Raw genomic sequence first — 23,384 nt, 5'->3', positions numbered from 1 at the left:
ATAATGTCCAAGAATTCACAACTTTTAGCCATTTTGCATTTAAAAACCAGAATTCCCAGGTTGTTACATCAGGTTGGTGTTTAGACAGCCTGGCCCATCACTCCTGCATATTTCCTGGGGACTTAAACAGCAGTTGACACATCTGCTCCTCTATTTTTTGACAACCAGAGATCAAAGCCGAAAGCTGATCCAGCTGTTTTGGGACAAAGGGTTCATTTTTACCTGCCAGGCATGTTTCTTCAAGAATCAGGCCGCAGAAGCACAACAGACAGCTGCTGTCAGGCTGACAGCAGCTTTTGGGATTGGATGGACTCTTGCATTCATGGTTTGTCAGTGCTGAACCTCCTGCACACCCAGTAAATGTCAGGTCCCTGCAGCTCGACAGGAAGTGGCACCTTGTTTGAAGTTTGTGTTTTACTGCTGCGTCATGTGCTCGCTGTTCTAATGAGGTCGTCCAGCAGAAAGAGAAATGGGGCGGAGTCAGGCCTGCTCACTTCCAGGTGTCCAATGGAAAGGCTGCAGCGATGAGAGCAGTATTTATGAACACTTATGTGCAGCCGATTAGACGGGACAGAGGAGATGCCACAGCAGGTGAGTAGCCTCCATTTCACTCAAAAGCCAAATTTAGAGTTTCTGCCACGTCAGAACGTGGGAAAAAATTGGTTGATTTTACCTTTCCCAGGTATTCGGGATGGTTTTCCAGGTGTCTTTTCTGAGGGCTGTGTGCCATCTTCTCTTAGCATCAGGTTTGTTTGAATTAAATTTGTCAAACGATCTACCTGCTTCTGTTGCAACTGTGGGCAGAATGTGTGTCTGACATGTTCCCTGCCTCCTCTCAGCTCTGCTGGAAGCAACTCCTCTGATGGACACTAAAAATCGTGAAGGTGAGATGTAACCAGAGATAAATCATTTGAAATCCAGCCGTTATAGCAGCATGCCGTTGATCCAGTTTGCTTTTACGGATGTGAAAATTTGAAAACCCATCCTATGACTATACTCTGGACACATATGCATCTGATAACTGTGTGCCCATCTGTAGAGCGGCACATAAACATCAGCTCCGATCGGGCACATCATTTCCTGACTAATTCCCGACCAAAGAGAAACCCTGACCCAAAATGGTACAGAGCCAATCCTGACTTTCAGTCCTACTACCGCTTCTACAACAGCATTGGACACACTGAAGGAGTAGGTTTGATTTAATTGGATATTACATATATACTATTTGAACTAAAATGGCATGCGCGGTCATGCATTCCTGTGTTTCTCGTGCAGCTCTATGAGATCGATAAGATCAGGATGTTGTATCAGATGATGCGTTCCTACGAGCTGGTGTATGGCCCAGATGCTTCCAGTTACCAAAATGTTCTTGGTGTGCAAACGACCACGGCACCGTCTCCCACTACCACGCTGCCTCCCACCACCCCTGCTCCCACCCCAGACCCTCTGGAGAAGGCTGAGAAGATATACCTCTGCCACCTCAAAGATCCTCTCTGCAAACCCAAGATCGTCTACCTGCCGACGGGGGCCGTTCCAGTGCTCTGTGACCCACGTCACAACCCTGCGTGTGCGCCCAAATCAGAGGAGGAGCTAAAAACTGCTGCACCACCACCCAACGCCCCAGCAGCTCCCAACGCTCCCAAAAAGTCTGCTGATCCTCCCCCACCTGTTGTGACCATCAAAGGCGTGGAGTATGACTGTGACCCATTCTGGGATCCAGACTGCCTCATCGATCACCCTCCTCGTCCCATCCTGGAAAAACCTGCACCGGTGGGCCCTGCGGAAGAGACGGAAGGGGAGGAGAAAGCAAAGGAGGTGGAGGAAAGCATTCCTGCAGCAGACACCCAGCAAAGCCCCTACCCTCACTTTGACCCCTATGATTTCAAGCGTGACCTTTATGATCCCTTCCTTTATGCCAATCCCGCTCCTGAAGAGTAGTGAGTGTTAGCATTGTGAACGAAATCACAGTTTTGATGGATAGACTTCAATAGTGAAACTTTAATGCAAACAAACTAACAAATAAACAACAAAAAGGCAGGACTTTAAATCACTCCATGGGAAAAAACCTGTCAAACATGTGAAAGTAAACAATTGTAAATCATGCTCACTCACCACCAAGCCTCGTTTTGAGTTCATTGTTTTCATTTGTGTTCATAAGAATTTACAAACTTTTTCTATGGAAGTAAAATAACAATTGAAATAAATGTTGAGTCTGTCTGGTTGGTTTCTGCTTTTGCATTAGCACCAGTAGCTGTGTAGCATTAGTAGTGCTGAAATTTAATAAGTACCAGTCTTTTGACCCAACAGCGCAAGGTTGTTGCAGAGTTGACCGCCATCTTTGGGGCATGAAGTTGTTATATGTCCACAGAATTTGCTTTAAGAAATGCAGATAATTTCATAAAAGACCAGGAAGAAGAAAAATTGCGACATTTAAAAAAAAAAATAGTAATGCACATAGCCAAATTTCTGCTAAGGGTGGAATAAATGTTACTTTTATGAATCATTGCTTTGTGTTTTTTTTTTTACACATGAACACATCATTTTGACGTACGAATCCATACATTTGCACTCACATCGGTGTATTTATCTGCGTTTCATTTAATTCATTCATCTAAAAATGGCAGCGCTTTCACAACTGGGAAAGTTTTCCCGATGCAAGCATATACTTCGCCTACAGGGGGCGGTAATAGGTCGCATCTTAATTGTGAGGACAATAATCGAGGAAGAGCAGCGCCCAGAACAACAGTCCCACTTCCAGCATCATCAGCCGCCTCCGTCACCATCACAGATTCAGCCTACATCCACTCAATCTGGAGATTTTTGGCATCTCTCCGTCCCAACCCAACTACTGATATCAGGTATTTTATACGACCTTTATCACCATGCCATACCTTCAACTGTCGCCGCTGCGGTGTGGAGCAGACGGGATCGGGCGTTGGTTTAGGACGCTCCCGTTAGACGCTTATTGTAGTGGGAGGCCCGCCGGTGTCGCTTCCATGCTAACGTTGCTAGCCTAGCTGCTAATGGAGTCGTTAAGAAGATTATAAAAGTGATCATCGTACCCTTAGCAAAAAAAGCTGCATGGCGTGAAACCTTATTCTTCTCAACGTAATAAAAATTACAACTGGACCTGAATAGCTTTGTGTTATCTTCCTCACCTTATTAGGTAGAGGCGTTGTAGAGCATCTAGGTTGTCCCACTGTTATAGACACACATTTAACCTGCACAAATAACCTAATTTCAATGTTCTAAGCTTTTATTTTTCGGTTTGAGCTTCTAAAAAAATTAGATTTCAGATTATATTTAATGGGCGTTATAATGGTCACTGTCTCATAGAGGCAATGGCAGCATAAATTCATAAATATCAAAGAGACCTAAATATGCATTTTCAATGCAAACGATGAAAGTTCCAAAATGACTTAGATTTAGATCCGAATGTGTTTAATAATGGACTCATCAGTTGATATCAGCCCATGATGCTGAGGAATCAACAAAGAGGGGATTGTTAGGAGCAGTTCATTGGCATCCACATGTTAGCAGGATGACAGGCCCAGGGCGACTGGGAAATGTTGCAAACATCCCAGTCTGCCCTTTAAATAGGTACAACAGAAGATATTTACTGTTTACAACGTTACTTTTTATTATCAGCTGTCTATACATCTAAAATGTATTCTAACAGTGTCACTTTTTATGTTTCGATAGCAATTAATATTCAAGAAAACAGTAATTATTGATTTAAACAGTTCAACACTTTAAATGTTTTCCATATTTTTCCAAAAACACTTTTTTTAAATTTCTGAAGTTAGTCGGTGGGATACACATATTTGTTTCTGACCTTTGACTTCAATTGTTCATTTATACTCTTTTAGCATCACAGTCAATGATTGTGAATATGAATACATCTGAAAACTAATCCCATATTGTCTTTGAAAATGTTCTGCGTTGTGTAGTATGTCTGACAAGAGCGAGCTGAAGGCTGAGCTGGAGAGGAAGAAACAGCGAATCGCTCAGATTCGAGAGGAAAAAAAGAGAAAAGAAGAGGAGAAGAAAAAGAAGGACGTAAGTACAGTTTTTTTGTTTTACACTGTAATAAAATCTGTCTTATACACTGTAAATTCCGCACTATAGAGCACACCTGACTATAAGCCGCAGGTGGCCACGTTGAAACATGAGATCTTTATGGTACACAGAAAGATCATTTTACATGTTTATTACTAAACACGGCAGTAACACAGCAGTAAAATGACATTACAGTAACACGCATTAAAGAAATAATCAGCCGACCAGCTGTTGATAGTTAGTCTTTAACCTTAATCATAATCATTTCCTCGTATATTATCCGTGACGAGGGTGTGTACAGGAAGTGCAAAAAACCTGTTATAAACACAATTAAACTAGCATCTCCCTTGGTGCTGATGGAGCGCCCTCTGGTGGCCTTAAATATCCACTTAAATTCAGAAAACTATTTATCCCGGCGGGGCGACTGAGAAAATCATAAAAATAAATAGATAAGCCGGATCAATCTATAAGCCACAGGGATCAAAACATGGGGGAATAAGCGTCTTATAGTGTGGACTTTAAAATGGTTGTTTTCAGTGATGGCATCTTGAAAATCTTACACACTGGTCATTTTAAAGCGCGGCGCAGATACTGGCGGCGCGTCTTCTGCCGGTCATGAAGATTCTGACCTGGAGAAGAAGAGGAGGGAGGCAGAGGCTCTGCTGCAGAGTGTTGGCATCAACCCCGACATCCCCCACGGTAAAGCCACAATAGCAGCATGTTTAAGATATCACCCTTTACTGCCCCAACCCTGAATCTACTCTCTGGTGGTATAATGGATTTGTCCTCACCTCTAACGTTCCTGTCTGACTTGGTTTCCGTCACCGCCATCTCCTCCACCACGCCTCACACACACCACCTGAACATTGTGTAAAACTGTTATGCATGCCACCTAAATCTGCCTGCCATTTATGTCCGTTCTCTCTTCTCTCCCCTGTTCTGCTTTTCCCTTTATTGATGCATGCTCGCTCACTCACTCACTCACTCACTCACTCACTCACTCACTCACTCACTCACTCACACACACACACACACACACTCTCTCCCCTCGACCCGCTTGCTGATTTGCCTGCTCACTCATCCACTGACCCACTGACACACACACATGCACTCACAGCTCAACCCCTCAGGGTAGTAACAGAAGATACGTGTCTGTTTCACTACCTAGTCCCCGCCCCCATGTCCCCCTCCAACAAATCAGTGGGCAGCGATGCAGGAAGTCAAGATTCCGGAGACGGAAACGCTGGACCGAGGTCTGTGAACGCGCCGCGTCTTCCGTGGGATGTTGGGTCGTGCCGGCATGTCCGTGTGTGTATTTCGGCTGATTTTTCCAGCCCCATTGAAAGAGAGGCCTGGTTCTCCTATGTGCAAGGAAGGAAACTTTCATGACAACCAAAAGTCGTGCGTACGCGCTAGTAATTCTGCTAAGTTGTCGATTAATCAATAATTGGAGTTCTGCATCAGCAACTTTGAACCAGATTCTTCCGGATCAGCGCCTCTCTGCTGTCTTGTCAATTGGGAATATTCCAAAATGTCTCCTTTGCTTTTTTTTGCGCCAGCATGCCTCTCGATTAACACGCACTCAGTATTGATTCTCCCCTCTCTCTGTCTTCTCCTTCCATCTTTTACATCCGTGGTGTGGCTCACTGTTTGGTTCCATCCTCTCGGTTTCCTCTTCCTCTCTGCCTGTCCCGTCTCTCTCTCACTAACACCGACTGGTGGTTTGGCTGTATCAGGACATTGCACTGGGATCCTGACCCCTCTACTCTGCAACTCCACTCCGACTCTGAGCTCATAGGGTACTGCTTCTCCTCTCTCTGGTTTAGCTTGTTCTCAGTTCTTGTGGTTTCATCTAAGATCTGTGTAATATTATTTATGTATATCATTATTTATGTATCTATGTGTACGGGAAGCCTGCCTTATTTCCACCTGTGAGAGCTGTGCATACACTGCCTGTAAATTTCACACAACGGGTTTGTCTGTGTGTAGACGTGGAGCTGTGAGGCTGGGTATGTCCAAAGTGACCCAGGTGGACTTTGTCCCAAAGGAAATGGTGTCCTACTCCAAGGAAACTCAGACCCCCACGGAGGCTGTTGCTCACACGGACCAAAAAGCAGGTAACTCTCAGTGAGGCACACCTCTTTCACCTCTTTCACCTCTCCTGAATCTCAGTTGAGTCAGACCTGCCGTGTGGACGTTTCAGATGAGGAAGAGGATGAAGAGGTTAGCGCCCCTCTGCCAGTAGAGGGCGCTCAAGAAGAGAAGGAAGAACAGGGGGAACAGCAGGTGGACGGTAAGGACACTAACACGGGAACTACAAAATGGAGAAAATTCTTTTCACACTATTGGACCGATCATCTGTGTATAGATACTCCAAAGGAGCTGACCGAAGAAGAGAAGCTGCAGGTCCTGCACTCAGAAGACTTCCTGACCTTCTTCGAACGGGGCAGCAGGATCGTGGAGAGGGCTCTAGCTGAGCAGGTGGACGTCTGCTTTGACTACAGCGGCAGAGACCTGGAGGATAAGGAAGGGTGAGGCACCATGACCTGTACCGCTGCTATCGCTCATGTGCAAATGGCTGATTTCCATTCTCCCGAATGTCCACAGCGATCTGCAGGCAGGAGCAAAGCTGGTTCTGAACCGCCAGTTTGCAGACGAGCACTGGACTAAGAACAGAGTGGTCACCTGTCTGGACTGGTCACCTCAGGTCTGCGGCAGCTTTGTGTTTGCAGAGTTGGACAGGGTCAAGGGTCAGACCTGAATCTAACGGCTGCCATCTTTCCCCGCAGTATCCTGAGCTGCTGGTGGCCTCCTACAACAACAACGAGGATGCTCCGCATGAACCCGATGGAGTGGCTCTGGTCTGGAACATGAAGTACAAGAAAAACACCCCCGAGTACATCTTCCATTGCCAAGTAAGGAAATAAAACACATGCGCCACAGATACAAAAGGCGATCTCTTAACTTGATCTTCGTCCTCCAGTCAGAGGTGATGTCAGCTGGTTTTGCAAAGTTTCACCCCAACCTGGTGGTGGGTGGGACATACTCCGGGCAGATTGTCCTGTGGGACAATAGAAGCAACAAGCGCACCCCTGTTCAGAGAACCCCCCTGTCGGCAGCTGCACACACGGTAATAAAGCTCATATTACATTTGTTCACTGAAAAGCTGCTGTTTTAATGGATTTGAAAATGAACTTGTGCATCTTTTTATCTTCTGTGCTCAGCATCCAGTCTACTGCGTCAGCGTGGTCGGAACGCAAAATGCCAACAACCTGATCAGCATTTCCACTGACGGCAAAATGTGCTCCTGGAGTCTGGACATGCTGTCGCAGCCACAGGTACGTTGGGCTTTTGAAAACAAGTTTTGACAGACGTCAGCAGCTTTGTCAGACCATGAGTGTGTGTGTGCGTGTGTGTTTCCACCTGCAGGACAGCCTGGAGTTGGTGTTCAAACAGAGCAAAGCGGTCGCCGTCACCTCCATGGCTTTTCCTCTGGGGGACGTGAACAACTTTGTGGTGGGGAGTGAGGATGGATCTGTGTACACTGCCTGTCGCCATGGGAGGTGGGAGCTCTTGGGGCTCGTTAGATCATTTTCCACAGCGCAGGGTTTTTAAGAGCCAAGTGAGAGACTGAATTTGTCTGTCCTCACGACAAGCTGTCAGTTTAAGGCCAGAAGCAGTCAGAGTCGAGCCAAAAGCTCTGGTGACCTCGAAGGAATGCCTGAGAAGCACTTTATGGACACGACATCTTCAGTTATTTCCCTGCATGTGTTACAGTAAGGCGGGCATCACCGAGGTCTTCGAGGGTCATCACGGCCCAGTGACCGGGCTCAGCTGCCACAGCGCCGGAGGACCCATCGACTTCTCCCACCTCTTCATCTCCTCCTCTTTTGATTGGACCGTCAAACTCTGGAGCACTAAAGTGAGACTTTTCAGATTAAATCAACTGAGCACGCAGTAACTCAACCCCCCCCCCCCCCGCCTTCATTTCTGCAGAGCACCCGTCCATTGTACTCGTTCGAGGACAGTTGTGATTATGTGTATGACGCAATGTGGTCTCCAACACACCCGGCTCTGTTCGCTTGTGTGGACCTGGCAGGACGTCTGGACCTGTGGAACCTCAACAATGATACAGAAGTACACACACTCACACACACACACATTGTACAGACGTCTAGTGAAAACGTAGGTGCGGAAACCCCATCTTTTTTTCTTTCAGGTCCCGACCGCCAGCGTGTACGTGGAGGGCGGGACGGCGCTCAACCGTGTGAGATGGGCTCACTCTGGGAAAGAGATCGCCACCGGGGACTCTGAGGGACAGGTGCAGGTGTACGACGTGGGAGAGGTAAGACGGGCGCCGAGGCCGTCGTCGTGGTCACCTTTTGGTTTCTCTTGCCGACCTCAACCCATCCTCGTCCCTCCACAGCAAATCTGCGTGCCCAAGGCGGACGAGTGGACGCGCTTCGTCAGGACTCTGGCGGAGATCAACGAGAATCGAGACGAGGCTGAAGAGCTGGCGAACGTTTGATGCGCCAATCTTAAGTGCAGACCACCCAACTCTGGCTTTCAGCTTTTCCATCTTCTGTTACCTCAAGTTGGCCTGAGGAGACTTGCAGGGTCGAACAGGACCAAGATGGGTTTAGTGTTTTTAAGTGTCTTGAAGAGTTTTAACCATTCCGTGGAACACTTTGACGTAGCACTAGTGGCACACACACCATGTTTGACTGACTGGAGATGTGGCTGAACATTGGAAACATCCTCAGGGCTCAAAGAAACTGCTTTTCTCCTGAGGCCGCAGCCCAACTCGCTTCTTTTCTCTTCTATCCGCAGACCTTTGCATTTGCACCTTTTTATTACCATTGGAGTGTTTTAACTTGTAATCTTGGACACACTTGTGCACACAGCTAACAAAGCAGGTGTTGGGAATATGAAAGGAAAAAAGCTGACATCTTTATGAGATACTCTAACTTCAACAGCCTCTATGCTTACTTACACACGCTCACTCAGGCCTGCATAGGAGTGAGTCATTCATGCATTTTAACCACAATATTTAATATTTATTCCAGTGGTTGCACTTATTTAAATATTTTGTCTATTGTAAAAAAAAAAAAAAAAATCTCTTTTGTATGACAAGCTTTAGTCCAGTAGAATTAGCATTACAGTTTTAACAGGCTAAATCTGGTTCTATCTTGTCTTCATTTTGACTTTACTAGTTACAGAATGACATTTTTCTGTACCAAAGGTTATTATTTTGTACTCTGGACCTGTTAATACCATTCCTGACTTATCCTCTGAAAGAGGATCCAAAAGTAGATGTAAATAAATTGTAAAGGCTGAACTGGAAACATTTTTTGAATAGATCACAGGTTATTTCTTTATTCCGTCCAGAAATATCAAAAATCTTCAAATGATTCCTGTAAAATGGCACTGTAGCAGGCAATTTAGTAACATTCTGCATTTACTGCTTGTTTCAACTGTTTCCCCCCCACCATTCAAATAAAAAACACATTAAAACATATGGATGATTTATTTCAATAAAATACAATGACCGTAATTCAGATATTTAATTTATTAATACCTAATTTTCTGCTCATTCTTGTTTTACCAAGAAAACACTTAATTGAACTGTTCTGTACATCAGTAAGATTTTCAGAACCCTGGATCCAAAGGTTCCGCTGTTGAACGTACGTTGCAGCTACCTAACTTTGGACTGCAACGCTTCCTTTCTCACTTCCTGTCAGCGTACTTTATCAATACACTTATACAATATATACAGTACCGTGTGTGAGGTCCACATCAAGGACCCACACCAATCTGTTATCTATGCCTGCCGTTCGATAAGTCCTACTCGCAGTGAGTATCATACAGAATTCAAAATCAAAATCATTTTCAGCTACTGACAGAAAGTTGCAGCTTTGCTTAAACCGAATGTTAACGTAAAGAATGATAAGATGCCGAGAGCGTACAGATACTGAAGATACAACATAGCTCTGCTCGGACACGTCCGCGGCTGCAGCCGGAGCTCCGCCTGGGCTGGTGTCGTCTGTCCCCAAGGCCTCGGTTTTAGGAGTGTATTTATCCAAGTGTCTGGCTCTGGTGAAGAAAGAAAGGGATGGCAACGTGATGGGATATGGAGACGCGGCCGTCTACGGGGCCTGCGGCGGCTTGGCGGCCGGCTCGGGGTGATGTATAGAAGTCACGCCAGAGGACTTGAATTTGGGGAGGTGGAGCCCGAACTTGTTTTCCACTCCAGCGAAGGTGGCCGCGGCTAGGCGGTAGCCACCAATGTGGTCCGAGTTGATGGGAGGAAGCTCTGAGATGTGAGACATCGGAGTGGGCTGAGAGCCAGTGGGGCGACTGTGGATGAGAGCGGAAGACCAGCGATTGTTACCCAAACTAGAATAAAGCCATTTTGATTTTCTGGTTTTCTCCCCAGAGGAATCCTAACTGGGGCTGCCTGATGCATAGAAAAGACTGAATATGCTGTCCACAAGAAATGTAAATAATTCCATAAATCGACATACTGTCCTCCGAAGTCGATGTAGAACCACCGCTGTAAGAGCTCGTAAGTCACCAGAGTGACACCGAACTGAGGAGACGACCGGCACATACGAGCTGGTAAGAGGGAGGAAAAAAAAAAGATAATTCAAAACATGAGTGCCAACAACCGTCTACACACAGAAAGTATCAGGGACCAAGACGCACCTCCAGCTCCCTTCCACAGCGCTCTGAAGCCTTCCTCTCTCAGAATCTTTCGGAAACAGTCAATGACTCCTGTGTAAGTGGTCTGTCCGGCCCTGGCTGCGACCTGCAGACGTGTCTTGACAACATCAGCGGGCGTCACCAGGGAGGCTGCAGGGATGCCTGAGGGCAAGAATGTAGACCATGAAGGTTATGACTGCTGTAACTGGTGGAGGCGAGCAGGCTGCCTGCTGCTCTGTAGGTCTGTTTACCTGCAATGGCTCCAGCTGTCAGGAGCTGCAGAGGTCCCACTCTGCCTTGTTCGTCCGCGAAGCTAGACTTGAGGTGGGCATACGCGGGAAAATAGATGGCCGAGAAGGGGATGTCTCTCAGAAAACAGGCTTTGGCACCCTGCATCGCCACGCGGGAAGGAGACAGGCGTGATTCCTCATAGAACCATTACAGGCAGGCTGCCATGGCGACCGTTCTGGACACATTACCTTATACAGCCCGAAGAAACCGAGGTCACGGACCACATTGAGCGCGCTGACTCGCGGCCCTGTGGTGATCTCACCTGCCACCTGCAAGCGGATCTTTACAATCTCCAGAGGGTTGGTAAAGATGACCTGAGAGCCTCCAGCCTGGTTAGGAGGAGGATTTGGATAAAAATCTGATGTTAAAATAACGTTTATTACCCCAAACCAGGTTACAAGATTAAATTCTTTCTACTTACACAGCCGCCAGCCATGATCTCGGCTAATAAAGGGATTGTGTTGTCCTTCGTGGTGAACTTGTCTCTAACAAAGTCATTCACCTGTGAACCAAGAACACAACATTGGTGGCAAACACTTTATCTGTCTACTGGCTGAACTAAGATTATTAAGGTTCCATATTTCTGGTGGGGTGGGCGAAGGCACTTACTGTGAGTTTGATAGCTTTCTCAGGAGCAACACCTATAAGCTGAGGAACCAAACCTGCAGAACACGATTAGCGTTAATATGCAACAACTGGCAGCAAATGCAGAGAAACCAGGCGAAGCAACTTAAAAGAATGCCCGCATCCCTCCTGAGCACGGCCTACCTCTGTAGAATCCAAAGAAGCCCTCGTAGCGAAGCACCTTCTTGGCACAATCAAAGCTGTTCTTATACATCAGCTCTCCAACAAAGGATCCGGTGGACCTCTGATTCTGCATACGGGTCTTCACCAGATCGATGGGGTACACAGCTGTTGCTCCCGTGGCTGCGCAATCACACACATGCAACATGGGAGGTAAGACAAACCCACGCAGAAAGTGCAGTTCCCTCCCAGGATGCCTCACCTCCAGCAATAGAGCCCAGGAAGAACCTGTAGGCCGACTCTGCGGCCTGGAGCCACACAGGCCGGGAGGCATCACCGTGGATCTGGTGGAATAAACTTTGGGTCAATACAGCTTTACTGACAAAAATCATGTTTCAAGAAAGGCAGACTGTCCTTGAACACATGTCAGGAGGAGAAATATTATTCCACTGACTGGGCTACCTGCTTTTGGAGTTCAGCCAGATGGTATGGAAGGCAGCCCTCCTCCAGTGGAGCGATCCTCTCTATGTCAGCAAGGTTCAGGCGCCTGCCCACAGACATTTACATCGCTGTCAAACATCAGAATACCCTCACATCAGACGCTGCCTGAGTAGCAGTGAGTTTACCCGGAGGGGGAGTGGAGGCCTGACAGCTGGTAGAGGATGTCAACCTCCATGGGAGTGATCTGACCAAACTTGTTGGCAGCATGAACAAATTCCTCTGAAAGCAAAAGATAAAAACCAAAAAAATTTGTAGTAAAAAAAAAAAAAGATTGACTCAGAGACAGACAAAACACAAATGCTGTAACGTGCACACCTTTGGTCACCAGTGTGTCCTTCCGTGTGCCGGCCATTGTGCTGTAGATCTTTCGGATCAGCTCCATGTTGTTCAAAAGGGAGTTGAAGGCATTAAAATATGAGAAGCTGACCATGTGAGAGGTGCTGCCCCCTGCAGCCTGGTAGAAGAAAGAACCCAGAATATCAGATCCATGCGTCTTCAACTAGAACTGTGCTGGTCCTTGATTGGCAGTTAGTTATAAAGGCTGTCAAAGTAACGCGTTTTTACACCGTTAACACAATGTTTGATTAACGCTGCTAATTATTTCAATGCGTGTTAATCACAAGTTTTTGCAAGCTGCCTTGTTTCTCAGTCTGAAAACCTCAGAAACAGTATTGCTCATTTTTAAGTGGTTGAGATAAGCGTTTGTATACGCTGGACCTGTAAACCACGCCTGACGGACCTGCTGGGGAAACGCATAGAAGCAGTTAAATGTGGACTTCCAGCACTTTGTGGGATTGTGTTAAAGGGTGTAGCGGCTTAGACCTACAAAAGAATGTTTGTTTTGTCTGTAAGACGTTCTGAAGCGGCGTTACAGCGATTTATTCGGCAATGTTTTAAAGCATTTTGCCTTGTTAAGAACAAAAGAAAAAAACATTTATTCTGAAATGCGCCTGCCCACCTTTGGATTTTGGTTCAACTATAAATAAAAAGAAAAACCCGTGGATTTTGCGATTAATCGGCATCAACTCGGAAAAAAATTCTGAGATTAAATGTTATGCGTTAAACAGCCCCATTGGTTATTAAAGTCATTTTGCATTTTGGTTGTCTCGCAGTCTAACGGGTTTTCTGCCCGATTAATAGATTACAACACATAATATGACCATTCTTCCATTAACTACTCACCATCAGACTGATGAGGGGAGGGGATGTTTGAGTCCTCAAACAGCTTTAGTACTTCAGGACTAAACAGCCTTGCAGCCAAATGCAACATAGCTGAAGTTAACAGAGACCACGTCTTCACACTAAAAAGTAGGATACATCCAAGCTGCTCTTGTATTGAAAAAAATAAACAACGCAGTGTTCTACTCCGTCTTCAAATTTGCTTCTTTTTCACAAAGTTTCCAGCATACGTGTCCACACGGAAACGTCCTAGCCTAGAGGTCCTTTTTCTTAACTTATGAAGAAGTAGTCATTGTTTACTTCCGCCATAGGGCTGTTTACCCCTGAAACTCTAAAAATGTCTTGAAAAATGACTCCTGCACCCGTGACGCTGTAACAATTAAATAGCAAATTTTGTTGAGCTCCACTTTTAATAATTATTTTTCACCAGGTTGGTTTGTATTACACAAATTTCAAAGTGTGTGAGTGAAATTCCAGGACTACTATTTACCAGATCCTCCCTGCCTGCGCTGACCTTTTTAATCACAGTCAGAGACATTTCTACTGGAGGTGCCAGGGCTAAGAAAAGACTTACAGAGACAAGGTTTTCTTCCACAAAAGATGTGAGCATGTGGTGCCTGATGGTGGACATGATGTCACTGAAGTCCATGGCAGAAATGACGCCATTCTTCTCTTTATCCTTCTGAGCAAATGCCTGCCGTGCGTGCTCCAGCTGCAGCTCCTGAGCGATAAAACACGACACAGCTGAGCGAAAACACAAGCCGATGAAGGGCAACGCGTGAAACTCCACACCGGCGGAGGCTGCAGCTATATGAAAGCACAGCGTACCTGCAAGAACTGGGTGAACTCGAGGTAGCTGAGGTCTTTCTTATAGTCTTGCCCGAAGTGCAAACGGATGAACTCGCAGTCCCATTTGAAGGGGATGTGGTGATGCACCGTGGTCTGACTGAAGATGTCTCGCACATTTTCTGCCGCACAAATGAAAATAGCAACATTCAAGGACAAAAAGAGGGATTTTCCAGATGAATGTCGTAACGCGGAGCTTTGCGCGACGTAGCAAAGAAGGAAAAGTTATGCAGCAAAGAAGTGCGTGAGGATGATTACGTAATTTATCCACACCTAATGCCGTAGATTAGGAGTAATCTGGTTAGAGTCACATTAGGATATTCCCTGGATGTTGTACAGCAGCGAAGAAAAAAGCTCTTTAAAAAATAATCCAAAATGCTGCGACCAAACTACGGGATTTCCACGTCACTGACAAATGCACACTTTACTCAAACTACGTGAACACAACAAAAAAAAGCTGATGTTCCTTACCAAAGGAAATGGTTCCGGTTCCAGTCTTGTCAAAGAGCTGAAAGGCTACGACGAAGAGGCCATCAGGAGCACACAACACGGATTCAAATGCCAGGAACTCTTGGAACGAGATCAGCCTGTCTCCAACAGTGTTTTTAGTAGAAGGGGGAAAGAACACAACCAATAAAACCATGTTAAACATTTACTTTAATAGAGTTATTGCTGAATTCATGCCTCTAATTCAAACAAATCAGCCTGAGCTTTCCCCTCACATAGACAGCCACCAATGGCATGTTGAGATCACAGAGATCTGATTTGACCCCACAGAAATGCTGCCAAAAAGGTTTTGAAGAGAAAATGAAAACGCAGCCATAGTAACTGCTGCAATTGCAATTAAATCTTCCATTTTTAAAAAGCTTCAATTCAGATCATTACGCATATGTAGTATGAACGTATTACGCAACCCCCACCCTGTGGGGGTGAGTAGAGCCATCGGGAGCATTATCTTATCTACAAGTAGCAACGATCTGTAGTATTGATCAGCTGGAACGCTGTAAACTGTCAAAGAGTCAAGATAAACTGGTTTGTGTTTACACATATGCAGTCAGTACGTACCCATCCTTTGTGGTGTCGGCCACAGCAGCAATGAGCTGCACAGTTTTGGGGTTGTGGTGAATCTGAGTGTGCAGTCCGAGATACTTCTGGACAAAGTCGTTTGGCGTCATGAACTTCTCGCCATCCTTGTCCACCACGCTGGCATACTGGGAAGGAGGCAGACAGCAAAAGCTTTTGCAAATCTCACAATTCTCAGGGGGCGATCAGAGGAGGAAAGGTCTGCGTCACAGCTTAGGTTACACACGACTCCTGCGTCTCATTAATGCGATACGTCCACTTTGTAATTAGCGCCAAAGGGGTGCACCTAAAGAGGATCTTTGGAATGGAGACGTATAACGGGCCAGATTTGAGCAGCATACAACATAAACTCTTCATCTGAATGTTCAAGGCTTCAGTCTGTCGCTGATTGATATGTCAAAAATTGACGTCACACTCTAACAATGCCAGAAATAAAACATGGCTGACAACGACTGTGACCGGAGTCACTCGTGCACATCTCACGGTCACAAGCAGAGTACCTTGGGTTTAATGTGTGGTTACTGAGCAGTGTGACACCACGCCTGTTGACCAGCATTCCAGGCAAAACAAAGACAGGAAGTACGTACTGAATAAGAACAAATAAATGAACCAAACAAATCACGTGCGACTTTGCAGCGCAGTTCAAAAGCAAAATGGAGAGAGCTGCAGATCTTAGACATCTCCTGCAGTACTAAACCAAAATAACCTCTCTAATAACAACAGCTGTTGTCACTCAACAAAAATAAAGGTCACACTCCAGCCTCAACTTTCTCAGAGTCAACAATCAGGAAAAATGGCGGATGTTGCGTGTTCAATGACAATCTTGAAGGAAAGTTGCAGCCCAGCAGGCTGTGCTGGATCTTAAACTGTAGTTAATACTATAATGTAAACCACATGATAATTTACCAGCCCTTTCAGGAAACAGGAGGACGCCCTAATGGAGCTTCGCTCCACTGAAAAGTGTTCGTCCAATACATCTCTCTTATCTCTTAAACAGACAGATAAGTTAGGCACACAAAGGAGTACAAACGTGACATAAACAATGCATGCATAAATAATGGAAATCTTACTCTCTTACCTTCTGGAAAATTGCTTTCAGCTCACTTGGGTCGCCGCGTTTGGTAGATTGGACCTAAGACGCGCAAAGAAACAAGGTTATGGCATCAACTGGCGGTGCTAATAATCTCTTTTACACGAACAATACACAACAGGTTTTGGAGGCAGATCGGTTCACATAACATAAGGAAACACGAACGACTGATGCGTCTCCTTCAAACGTCCCAGCAGCTCTACACAATGGAAAATTGTTCTGAACGCGATGCAAGCAGAGTTACACTTTAGGCAGCTGCCTGTGCAAGATTAGGAACTAATACTCCATGCACGATCAAAATAAAGAAGAAACCAAGCAGCCGCAAGCTAGCAGGCACAAACGGCTCGATAGGAAGGACACACAGCCTTGCTAATTTCCCCAAATACGAGACGGTTAAACGCGGGAAGAAACATGTGGAAACACGCCGTAACTACTCGTATCGATGGTTTTATCGCGGCAACATTGGACTCGATAGTAGTTTAGCTTTATCTCGGTAGATAGGAGGTTGTGGACGTCTCATCAAGGCCAGTCGGGCGGCGGCTAGCCCCGGTGATGCTACAGCCTCCGAGCAGCCAAAAGCAGACACCCCCCGCCGAGACAGACTAGTCCTCGCTGAGTCCGCAGAAGAAAACGGGCAGAAAACATGAGAACAAGGCAAATTAAAGGTATAATAATCTCATAGAGCGATGCCGAAGTCACCTTGGCCGCCATGCTGGTTTGACGTCACGTACTGTGAGCGAGCAGCTGGGAGGGCAGCGCACGCGACGTGTCGCGGCAGGAACCCCGAGAGAATCTGCGTCTCCAGTCAAAACCGACACAAATAAGACAGAACAAACCAAAAAGTTGCCAAATCATACACTAATATCATTACGTCAAAGCCCTGACATAAGATATTTTGTAGTTTTGACACCGCACATCCCCAACTTTATCCACGCATCTGTTTGATCTATACCGATGGGTCGGATTTAAGGTATTATTTTACGTTAATGAACGTAAAACCAGTACTACTAGCTCTCCAATTACATGGGAGGAGAGCCAGAGTTAAATACTGCATGTGTAGATGAACAGGTGAGGAACCCAGGAGAAGGGGTTGGAGAATTAGGCCAGCCACATCTAGCCTGCACATATGGGGGAAACAAGGCAGAATAGAAAATAAAAAGCGTCACTGGGATTTTAGTTTGTGTGCCTCTGCGTGAAATGTGCTGCATAAGGATGGGAGTTCCACAGGTTAAATTTTGTTATTTTATACAATAGACATACTACAACCTTGATTGAACAATTTGTGTAGTCTGCAAGGATATTTGTGGTCTGGACGTATCTTTCTGAATCCGTCTAATTGCATTTAGAGTTATTTTCCCTTATAGCCTGTATTTTTGTCAAACATTGCAATATTTTTTGACAAACATCAATTTTGTTTACCTCTCAGTTCAAGCTTCAAGAAAAAAATATATTAATAGATTATGATAGAAATACTAATTATTGTAACTATTGTATTGGGATTTTACTTTATTATAGTTAAGATGACATTTGATACCCTCAGGGGTATGCTTTATTGTCAAAACAAGATTTTATATCTATTTGCTCAGAAAAACTAACTGCACAAAGCACACTCCAACAATGTAAAGAGGAGGTCTACACACCATTTGACGCCTCATGTCCCTGATTAGAGAAAAGCAGCAGTTAACTGGATGCATGAAACAAAGAAATAAATTACAGTATATTGGGAAAAACTCAATAAGTGTAAAGAAAAAAGTTGTAAAAACCTAAATATTGTTTTAAAAAGGGATCAGGGTAAGACGTAAGAGGAAAATTTGCAGCTTTAGCTCGCTGTCTTTGCTTGCAAAGGCATAAAATACCGCAATAGCAGCTTGTATTGAATCATTAGTTTTACGACAATTAACTCGGGCGGCAGCAACAGCACCACGTGACCACAATTCAAGATGGCGGCGCACAACTGTGCAGGATTTGTGACAGGTATTTGGTCAGTGAGACTTTAAATCAGAGGTTAGACGCTTAAAGTCTAATTATCAGGACGGTAGTGTGAATACCGCGGCTCATGCGTCGCCAGGATGTACAGGTTAATAGCTTTTTAAAAATACGTGAAAAACGGTACTGTGAATTCTTCAATTCGGGCATTTTTTGTTTTTATCTGTCGGGTTATAACGCAGTACAAATCATACCATTCTATTTTTACATAATGCACGATATTTGATTTAGAGCATGCAATTAAACCAGTACAAAATATAATAGGGCTGCAGAGTCTCGTCCATCCTTATAAACATCTATTGTGTCTGACAAATACAAATATTTCATTATAATCTATGCTGTGTGCAGTAATTCCTTTGTAAATAAGACGTAAGATTTGTCTTGTGTGAGTACTTGACAAAATAGGTTCAAGTGTAAACCTTCTTTAACCAGTGCTCGCTAACATTGGAATTCTTGCAAACATCTGCAATGATCAATATAATGTAGACGTTAAAATTAATACACTAATCTTGTTAGTGAATTCGCTTGTTACATTGTTACAATCCCAGCGTCTCTGCCATAGTTGATATAGTTTTCATGAGATTGATGGAACAGAAAACGAACATTGGACAACAAAGTAAGGTGAAAGCATTGAAATGCAGTCTAAGACAATGTTGCAATAATGACAGCGATATTCATACATTTAGTGTCTAGTCATGCATTCTGAGCAGTAGAACAATTGTCAAAGTACTTCCTCTTTCTCTGACTTCTTCAGGACTGTCTCGTTTCCTGCGGAGAGTTTGTTTTCTAAAAACCTGTGGTCCACCCACAGCACTACTGTGTCAACAACATCGCCGCTTTTTCTGGAGGAAGTGGAAACATTCTCATAGTGTAGTTCGCCCGGCTACTGTTCGACCTGCCTATGGAGTGCCCAAGGTGAGGGATATCATGTCCCAAAACAGTACCAGGAACTACTGTATGACACAGTTGTTGTATTTCCTGACTAGGCCTAAGTACGAGGCCAAAGTAGTAATAAAATACATGCCAAGTGTCCTTTAGGCTTTAAAATGTGATCAAATATATGTTTTATTATAGAGACTGCTGTCTGGTAATTTTATGTGGAACATTAGCTAAATTAATCACTCATCATAACTCCCTCTCCTGTCTGCCTGTAGCACATTGTGCAGCCCGACTATGTGGGAAGCAGACTGGTGCCAGAATGGCCCGATTACATAGAAATTAAATCGCAAGAGCAGATCGATGACCTTGCGAGAGCATGCCAAGTGGCCAGACACGTGCTTTTACTCGCTGGACAGAGTCTGAAGGTAATATTACACTTGAAAAGTGTGGTGATCAATAAATAAATAAATAAAGACCCAGTTCTGACCTGTACTTTTCAGGTTGGCATGACAACAGATGAAATTGACTATCTTGTGCACCAGGAGATAATCAAGTACAATGCCTACCCATCCCCCCTCAGATACGGGGGTTTTCCCAAATCAGTGTGCACGTCTGTCAACAATGTTGTGTGTCACGGCATACCTGACAGGTAAAACGTCATTTACATCTTTTCTATCACCATAGGTGAGAATATCCTGGTAGTGGGAACGCGATTTATAGATGAACTTTTTTAAATCACCTGTACTGACACCTATCGGCCATAATGGGAACTGCACTTGTGTGCCATTGTATTTTTCACTTTTTTTTTTTTTTAGAAATGTGCAACAACTGTGGAGATATCACGCACACAACTCATGTCCTATAAAAGATACTATAAAGATTTAAAATCATAAAATATGAAGTCAAACAGTTGGTTTGTGTGTTGCAGTCGGCCACTTCAAAATGGTGACATGATCAACATTGATGTTACTGTAAGTATACATATCTTTAAATGTCATTGAAAGCAGTCAGAACATTCACTAACAACCCTGGATGGTTGCCAATTCTTGTAAGGTCTATTTGGATGGTTACCACGGTGACACCTCTGAAACTTTTTTGGTTGGCGAGGTCGATGAGGTTGGCCAGCGCTTGGTGGAGACTGCCCGGCGCTGCCGCGATGAGGCCATCGCTGCCTGCAAGCCGGGGACAAAACTGTGTGTTATCGGGAACACAATCAGGTACAGGCTTATTAAAAAAAACAGCCCAGATTCAACAAATGTAGGAACCATTCCATCATGCCTACTGATATTTCCTTGCGCACCATCAGTGAAATAGCTCACGCTAGCGGTTTCCAAGTGTGTCCTTATTTCATTGGACATGGAATCGGCTCCCATTTTCACTGCCATCCTGAGATCTGGCACCATGGTATGTTAATAGGTGCTAATGCTCTGGTCTAGGTTCCTTCATTTATTACTTATTTATTAAATACTCTTGCCCATTTTGCCGGAAATTTTGTTTTTCAGCTAATGACAATGACATGACCATGGAGGAAGGGATGGCATTTACAATAGGTGAGTTAGCTTTTGAACTGTTTGCTGTAAATTGCTACTATGTTTCTGTAAGATATTAAACATTTCCTTTGTTTTGAAGAACCCATAGTGATGGAGGGTTCCGTGGAGTATAAAATCCTGAAGGACAAGTGGACGGCTGTGTCTGCGGATGATAAAAGGTAGGTTTGACGTTCAAGCTTTGCAAGGTTGCAGCATGAACCATGAAGATGGAGAAAACTTGGTACACTACTCTTGTTATTCCTGCAGGTCGGCACAGTTTGAGCACACCGTGGTCGTCACAGCTGATGGCGTGGATATTCTTACCAAACTCCCAGAGGAGGACACCCTTTGACCTGCTGACTTTCAGAAAATAAAAAGGGATCTACACTAGTATTTCTTTATTATTATGATTAAGTGTTGAAGGCTACATACTGTAAAGCCACTCACCACCAGCAGATGGCAGTAGTCAGCAGGTTGGAAGCAACTGTCTTGTTTTATTTATTTATTCAAATCTCTGCAGAATTGTTAATAACCCATCACTGTTCTGTATCTCCCTAACAAATAATTTGTTAAATTAAGTGGCAATAATTACCGAGAGTACTGAGTAATGGAGCTAAATGTCGCTCAGGGTTTTGTTAAATTCCAGGCATAGCAGCATGTTTTTCATTTCTTTTCCCCACTTTCCCTCTGTATCATTCCAATTCCACGTGGATTTGATAAAGGATCAAGTGATCAGGTGTCACTCACATTCGCCTGCCCTTAAGCTTTTTGCAGAAACACTGTTAACAGCATTTCTGATGTCTTTCTTGCTAGGTAATACCGGTATGTTAGTGATTAACACTGCCTGCAGTCGTGTGGATAGTTCAGTCAACTTTAGGCATGAGCAGTGCACAATCTCGATGCCTTGGACACAAAGGGGAAAAAAATTGGATTCAAGCTGAGTGGGTGTGTTTTCACTTCCTGCCAATGCACTCCACAGTGTGTGTGTGTATGTGTGTGTGCCAGTGCCAGTGCCAGGGGTGGAACAGGAAGGATTACACAAATAAAGGTGGGTCAGCTAATCAGCAGTCTGCTCAAATCCAGCCAGGAAGTGATTCACAATTTTATTTTTATTTTTTTTGAATGCATCACATATGCTGGTCATGTATAAACCCGTAAAAGTCCTATATTGTTCTTAAAAAGTTCACATTCTTCATTGTTGTAGACATTCTTTGCCGTGCTCTAATTTAATCACGTGTGTGTAGGGTTTATTGGGGCCTCCCTTCAGTTTGATGAACTGCAATCAAAATATCAGAAAATTCCACATCGACACGAGTCAGAAAGTGAAGGCAGAGAGCCAGAGGTGTGTAAAAGGCAAAGATTTAGGGAGGAGCAGGGAGTGGTGGGGGTGAGGTCCTGGGTGGTGAATGTTCTGGGCTGCGTCTCATTCTTCTCCTGCGTGTCGGGACTCATTCTGCAGGTCCTCAGACATTACTCAACCTTGCATGCAGGAACATTTTGCTCCTTGAGCTTGAAGCTCATGGTAAAATATTTTTGGGTTGAGGATGTTGGGGGTATAAAGAGGTTGTTTCTATCAAATCTGGTCTTTTCTATTAAAATCCAGCCAATAGCTGCATAGCAAACTTCTCTTTCGGACTTCAATCGGATCTTTTTGCCTGGATTTCAACCCACTTAGTGTTTGTATGTAGTCTGCATGTTCCAGCGAGCAAAATGGTGACGTTTCACCCCTTCACTTGCTGTAGTTGTGCTCTCCTGTTACATTGTTCAGTCAGAATAAGATGAATAATGTGTAATTTCCTTCCCCACACACTCAAATTTCAGGTGAGCGCCCGTGTGTGATATATCGCACTTAGCTGAGATCCTGCTGAGGAGCAGCACCGGATCATCACAGTGAAACTGGAACCAGGAGTGCGAAGCCTCTTTTTTTCTTTGTTTTCTCTTTGACTGAGGGTGGTAAATTAGGTGTTAGGGTTAGGGGGAAACTTTTTCGGTTGCCCTCATGAATCTTTCACTGGAACGCTTTTGTCTCTTCACGATGGAAATCTTTACGGAGAGTGACTCTGCGCTGCTATCACCTTACCTAGAGCAGATACGGTTGCTCAGAGAGCCCACTGATGAATGTCCCTATTAGAATCTCTGGGGTATTTTTTGTCAATCGTGGTCACACTAACACACAATGGCCTCTTACTGCGAGTCAGGGGAAAACTGGTTGTACAGCATGTGTGTGTGTGTGTGTGTATTTCGTTTTTAATGATTGGTTGGGGAACAATTGTCAAGGTACCTTTCCTACATGGAGGAAGCAAACTGGTGCTAAATGCACGTTCAGGGGCGTCTTCAGCTTGAATGCAGCAGGAAGCGTCTGGGGTTCTCTGTAAGTCCACCAACATGCACAACAGTCTCTAATCTGCCCCCCCTCCAGGCGTGAGTGTGTGTGTCAGTTAAGGGTGAAGGACCGGTGAGCTGTTTGGGAAATACTCCAGTAACCACTGGGAGTT

At 44.7% G+C, this 23,384-nt stretch overlaps 4 protein-coding genes across 7 annotated transcripts; 3 read left to right on the top strand and 1 right to left on the bottom strand.

Annotated features, from left to right (window-relative positions):
- The first annotated feature begins 469 nt into the window (after positions 1–469).
- On the top strand, positions 470–2,497 carry LOC101068870 (pollen-specific leucine-rich repeat extensin-like protein 4). Its single transcript, XM_003975683.3, has 5 exons — positions 470–591; positions 683–746; positions 840–884; positions 1,040–1,188; positions 1,276–2,497. Exons 1-5 carry the CDS (start codon positions 550–552, stop codon positions 1,936–1,938), a joined length of 963 nt encoding a protein of 320 aa, XP_003975732.3. The 5' UTR covers positions 470–549; the 3' UTR covers positions 1,939–2,497.
- A 215-nt stretch (positions 2,498–2,712) lies between these two features.
- LOC101069096 (cytoplasmic dynein 1 intermediate chain 2-like) lies at positions 2,713–9,397 on the top strand. Of its 4 annotated transcripts, none has more exons than XM_029830872.1 (17): positions 2,713–2,858; positions 3,951–4,059; positions 4,638–4,758; positions 5,228–5,312; positions 5,796–5,858; positions 6,049–6,176; positions 6,263–6,352; positions 6,428–6,590; positions 6,667–6,766; positions 6,849–6,974; positions 7,043–7,189; positions 7,284–7,397; positions 7,489–7,622; positions 7,837–7,981; positions 8,056–8,196; positions 8,279–8,404; positions 8,486–9,397. In XM_029830872.1, exons 2-17 carry the CDS (start codon positions 3,952–3,954, stop codon positions 8,585–8,587), a joined length of 1,893 nt encoding a protein of 630 aa, XP_029686732.1. In that variant the 5' UTR covers positions 2,713–2,858; position 3,951; the 3' UTR covers positions 8,588–9,397. The 4 variants fall into 4 exon arrangements, with proteins under 4 accessions (XP_029686732.1, XP_029686731.1, XP_011614821.1 ...); XM_029830871.1 differs by having other exon boundaries at positions 5,177–5,312; XM_011616519.2 differs by lacking the exon at positions 5,796–5,858.
- A 174-nt stretch (positions 9,398–9,571) lies between these two features.
- LOC101069325 (calcium-binding mitochondrial carrier protein Aralar1-like) lies at positions 9,572–17,328 on the bottom strand. The gene is made up of 18 exons (XM_011616517.2): positions 17,195–17,328; positions 16,484–16,537; positions 15,388–15,533; positions 14,794–14,909; positions 14,305–14,444; positions 14,051–14,197; positions 12,613–12,751; positions 12,423–12,516; positions 12,259–12,343; positions 12,059–12,140; positions 11,821–11,979; positions 11,662–11,714; positions 11,474–11,554; positions 11,241–11,381; positions 11,013–11,151; positions 10,765–10,923; positions 10,584–10,674; positions 9,572–10,416 (listed from the first exon to the last, which is right to left on the bottom strand). Exons 1-18 carry the CDS (start codon positions 17,204–17,206, stop codon positions 10,206–10,208), a joined length of 2,049 nt encoding a protein of 682 aa, XP_011614819.1. The 5' UTR covers positions 17,207–17,328; the 3' UTR covers positions 9,572–10,205.
- Positions 17,329–18,372: 1,044 nt separating this feature from the next.
- metap1d (methionyl aminopeptidase type 1D (mitochondrial)) lies at positions 18,373–21,954 on the top strand. The gene is made up of 10 exons (XM_011616522.2): positions 18,373–18,469; positions 19,236–19,396; positions 19,636–19,785; positions 19,861–20,009; positions 20,289–20,331; positions 20,414–20,577; positions 20,667–20,764; positions 20,863–20,910; positions 20,990–21,068; positions 21,157–21,954. The coding sequence occupies exons 1-10, from the start codon at positions 18,436–18,438 to the stop codon at positions 21,239–21,241; spliced, it is 1,011 nt and encodes a 336-aa protein (XP_011614824.2). The 5' UTR covers positions 18,373–18,435; the 3' UTR covers positions 21,242–21,954.
- The last annotated feature ends 1,430 nt before the right edge of the window (positions 21,955–23,384 follow it).

The sequence above is a fragment of the Takifugu rubripes genome, chromosome 22 (genome assembly GCF_901000725.2).
Source record: "Takifugu rubripes chromosome 22, fTakRub1.2, whole genome shotgun sequence".
In the NCBI taxonomy this organism is placed as follows: domain Eukaryota; kingdom Metazoa; phylum Chordata; class Actinopteri; order Tetraodontiformes; family Tetraodontidae; genus Takifugu; species Takifugu rubripes.
The sequence above is the reverse complement of the archived record's forward strand: the minus strand, read 5'-3'. Positions and strand labels throughout refer to the sequence as shown.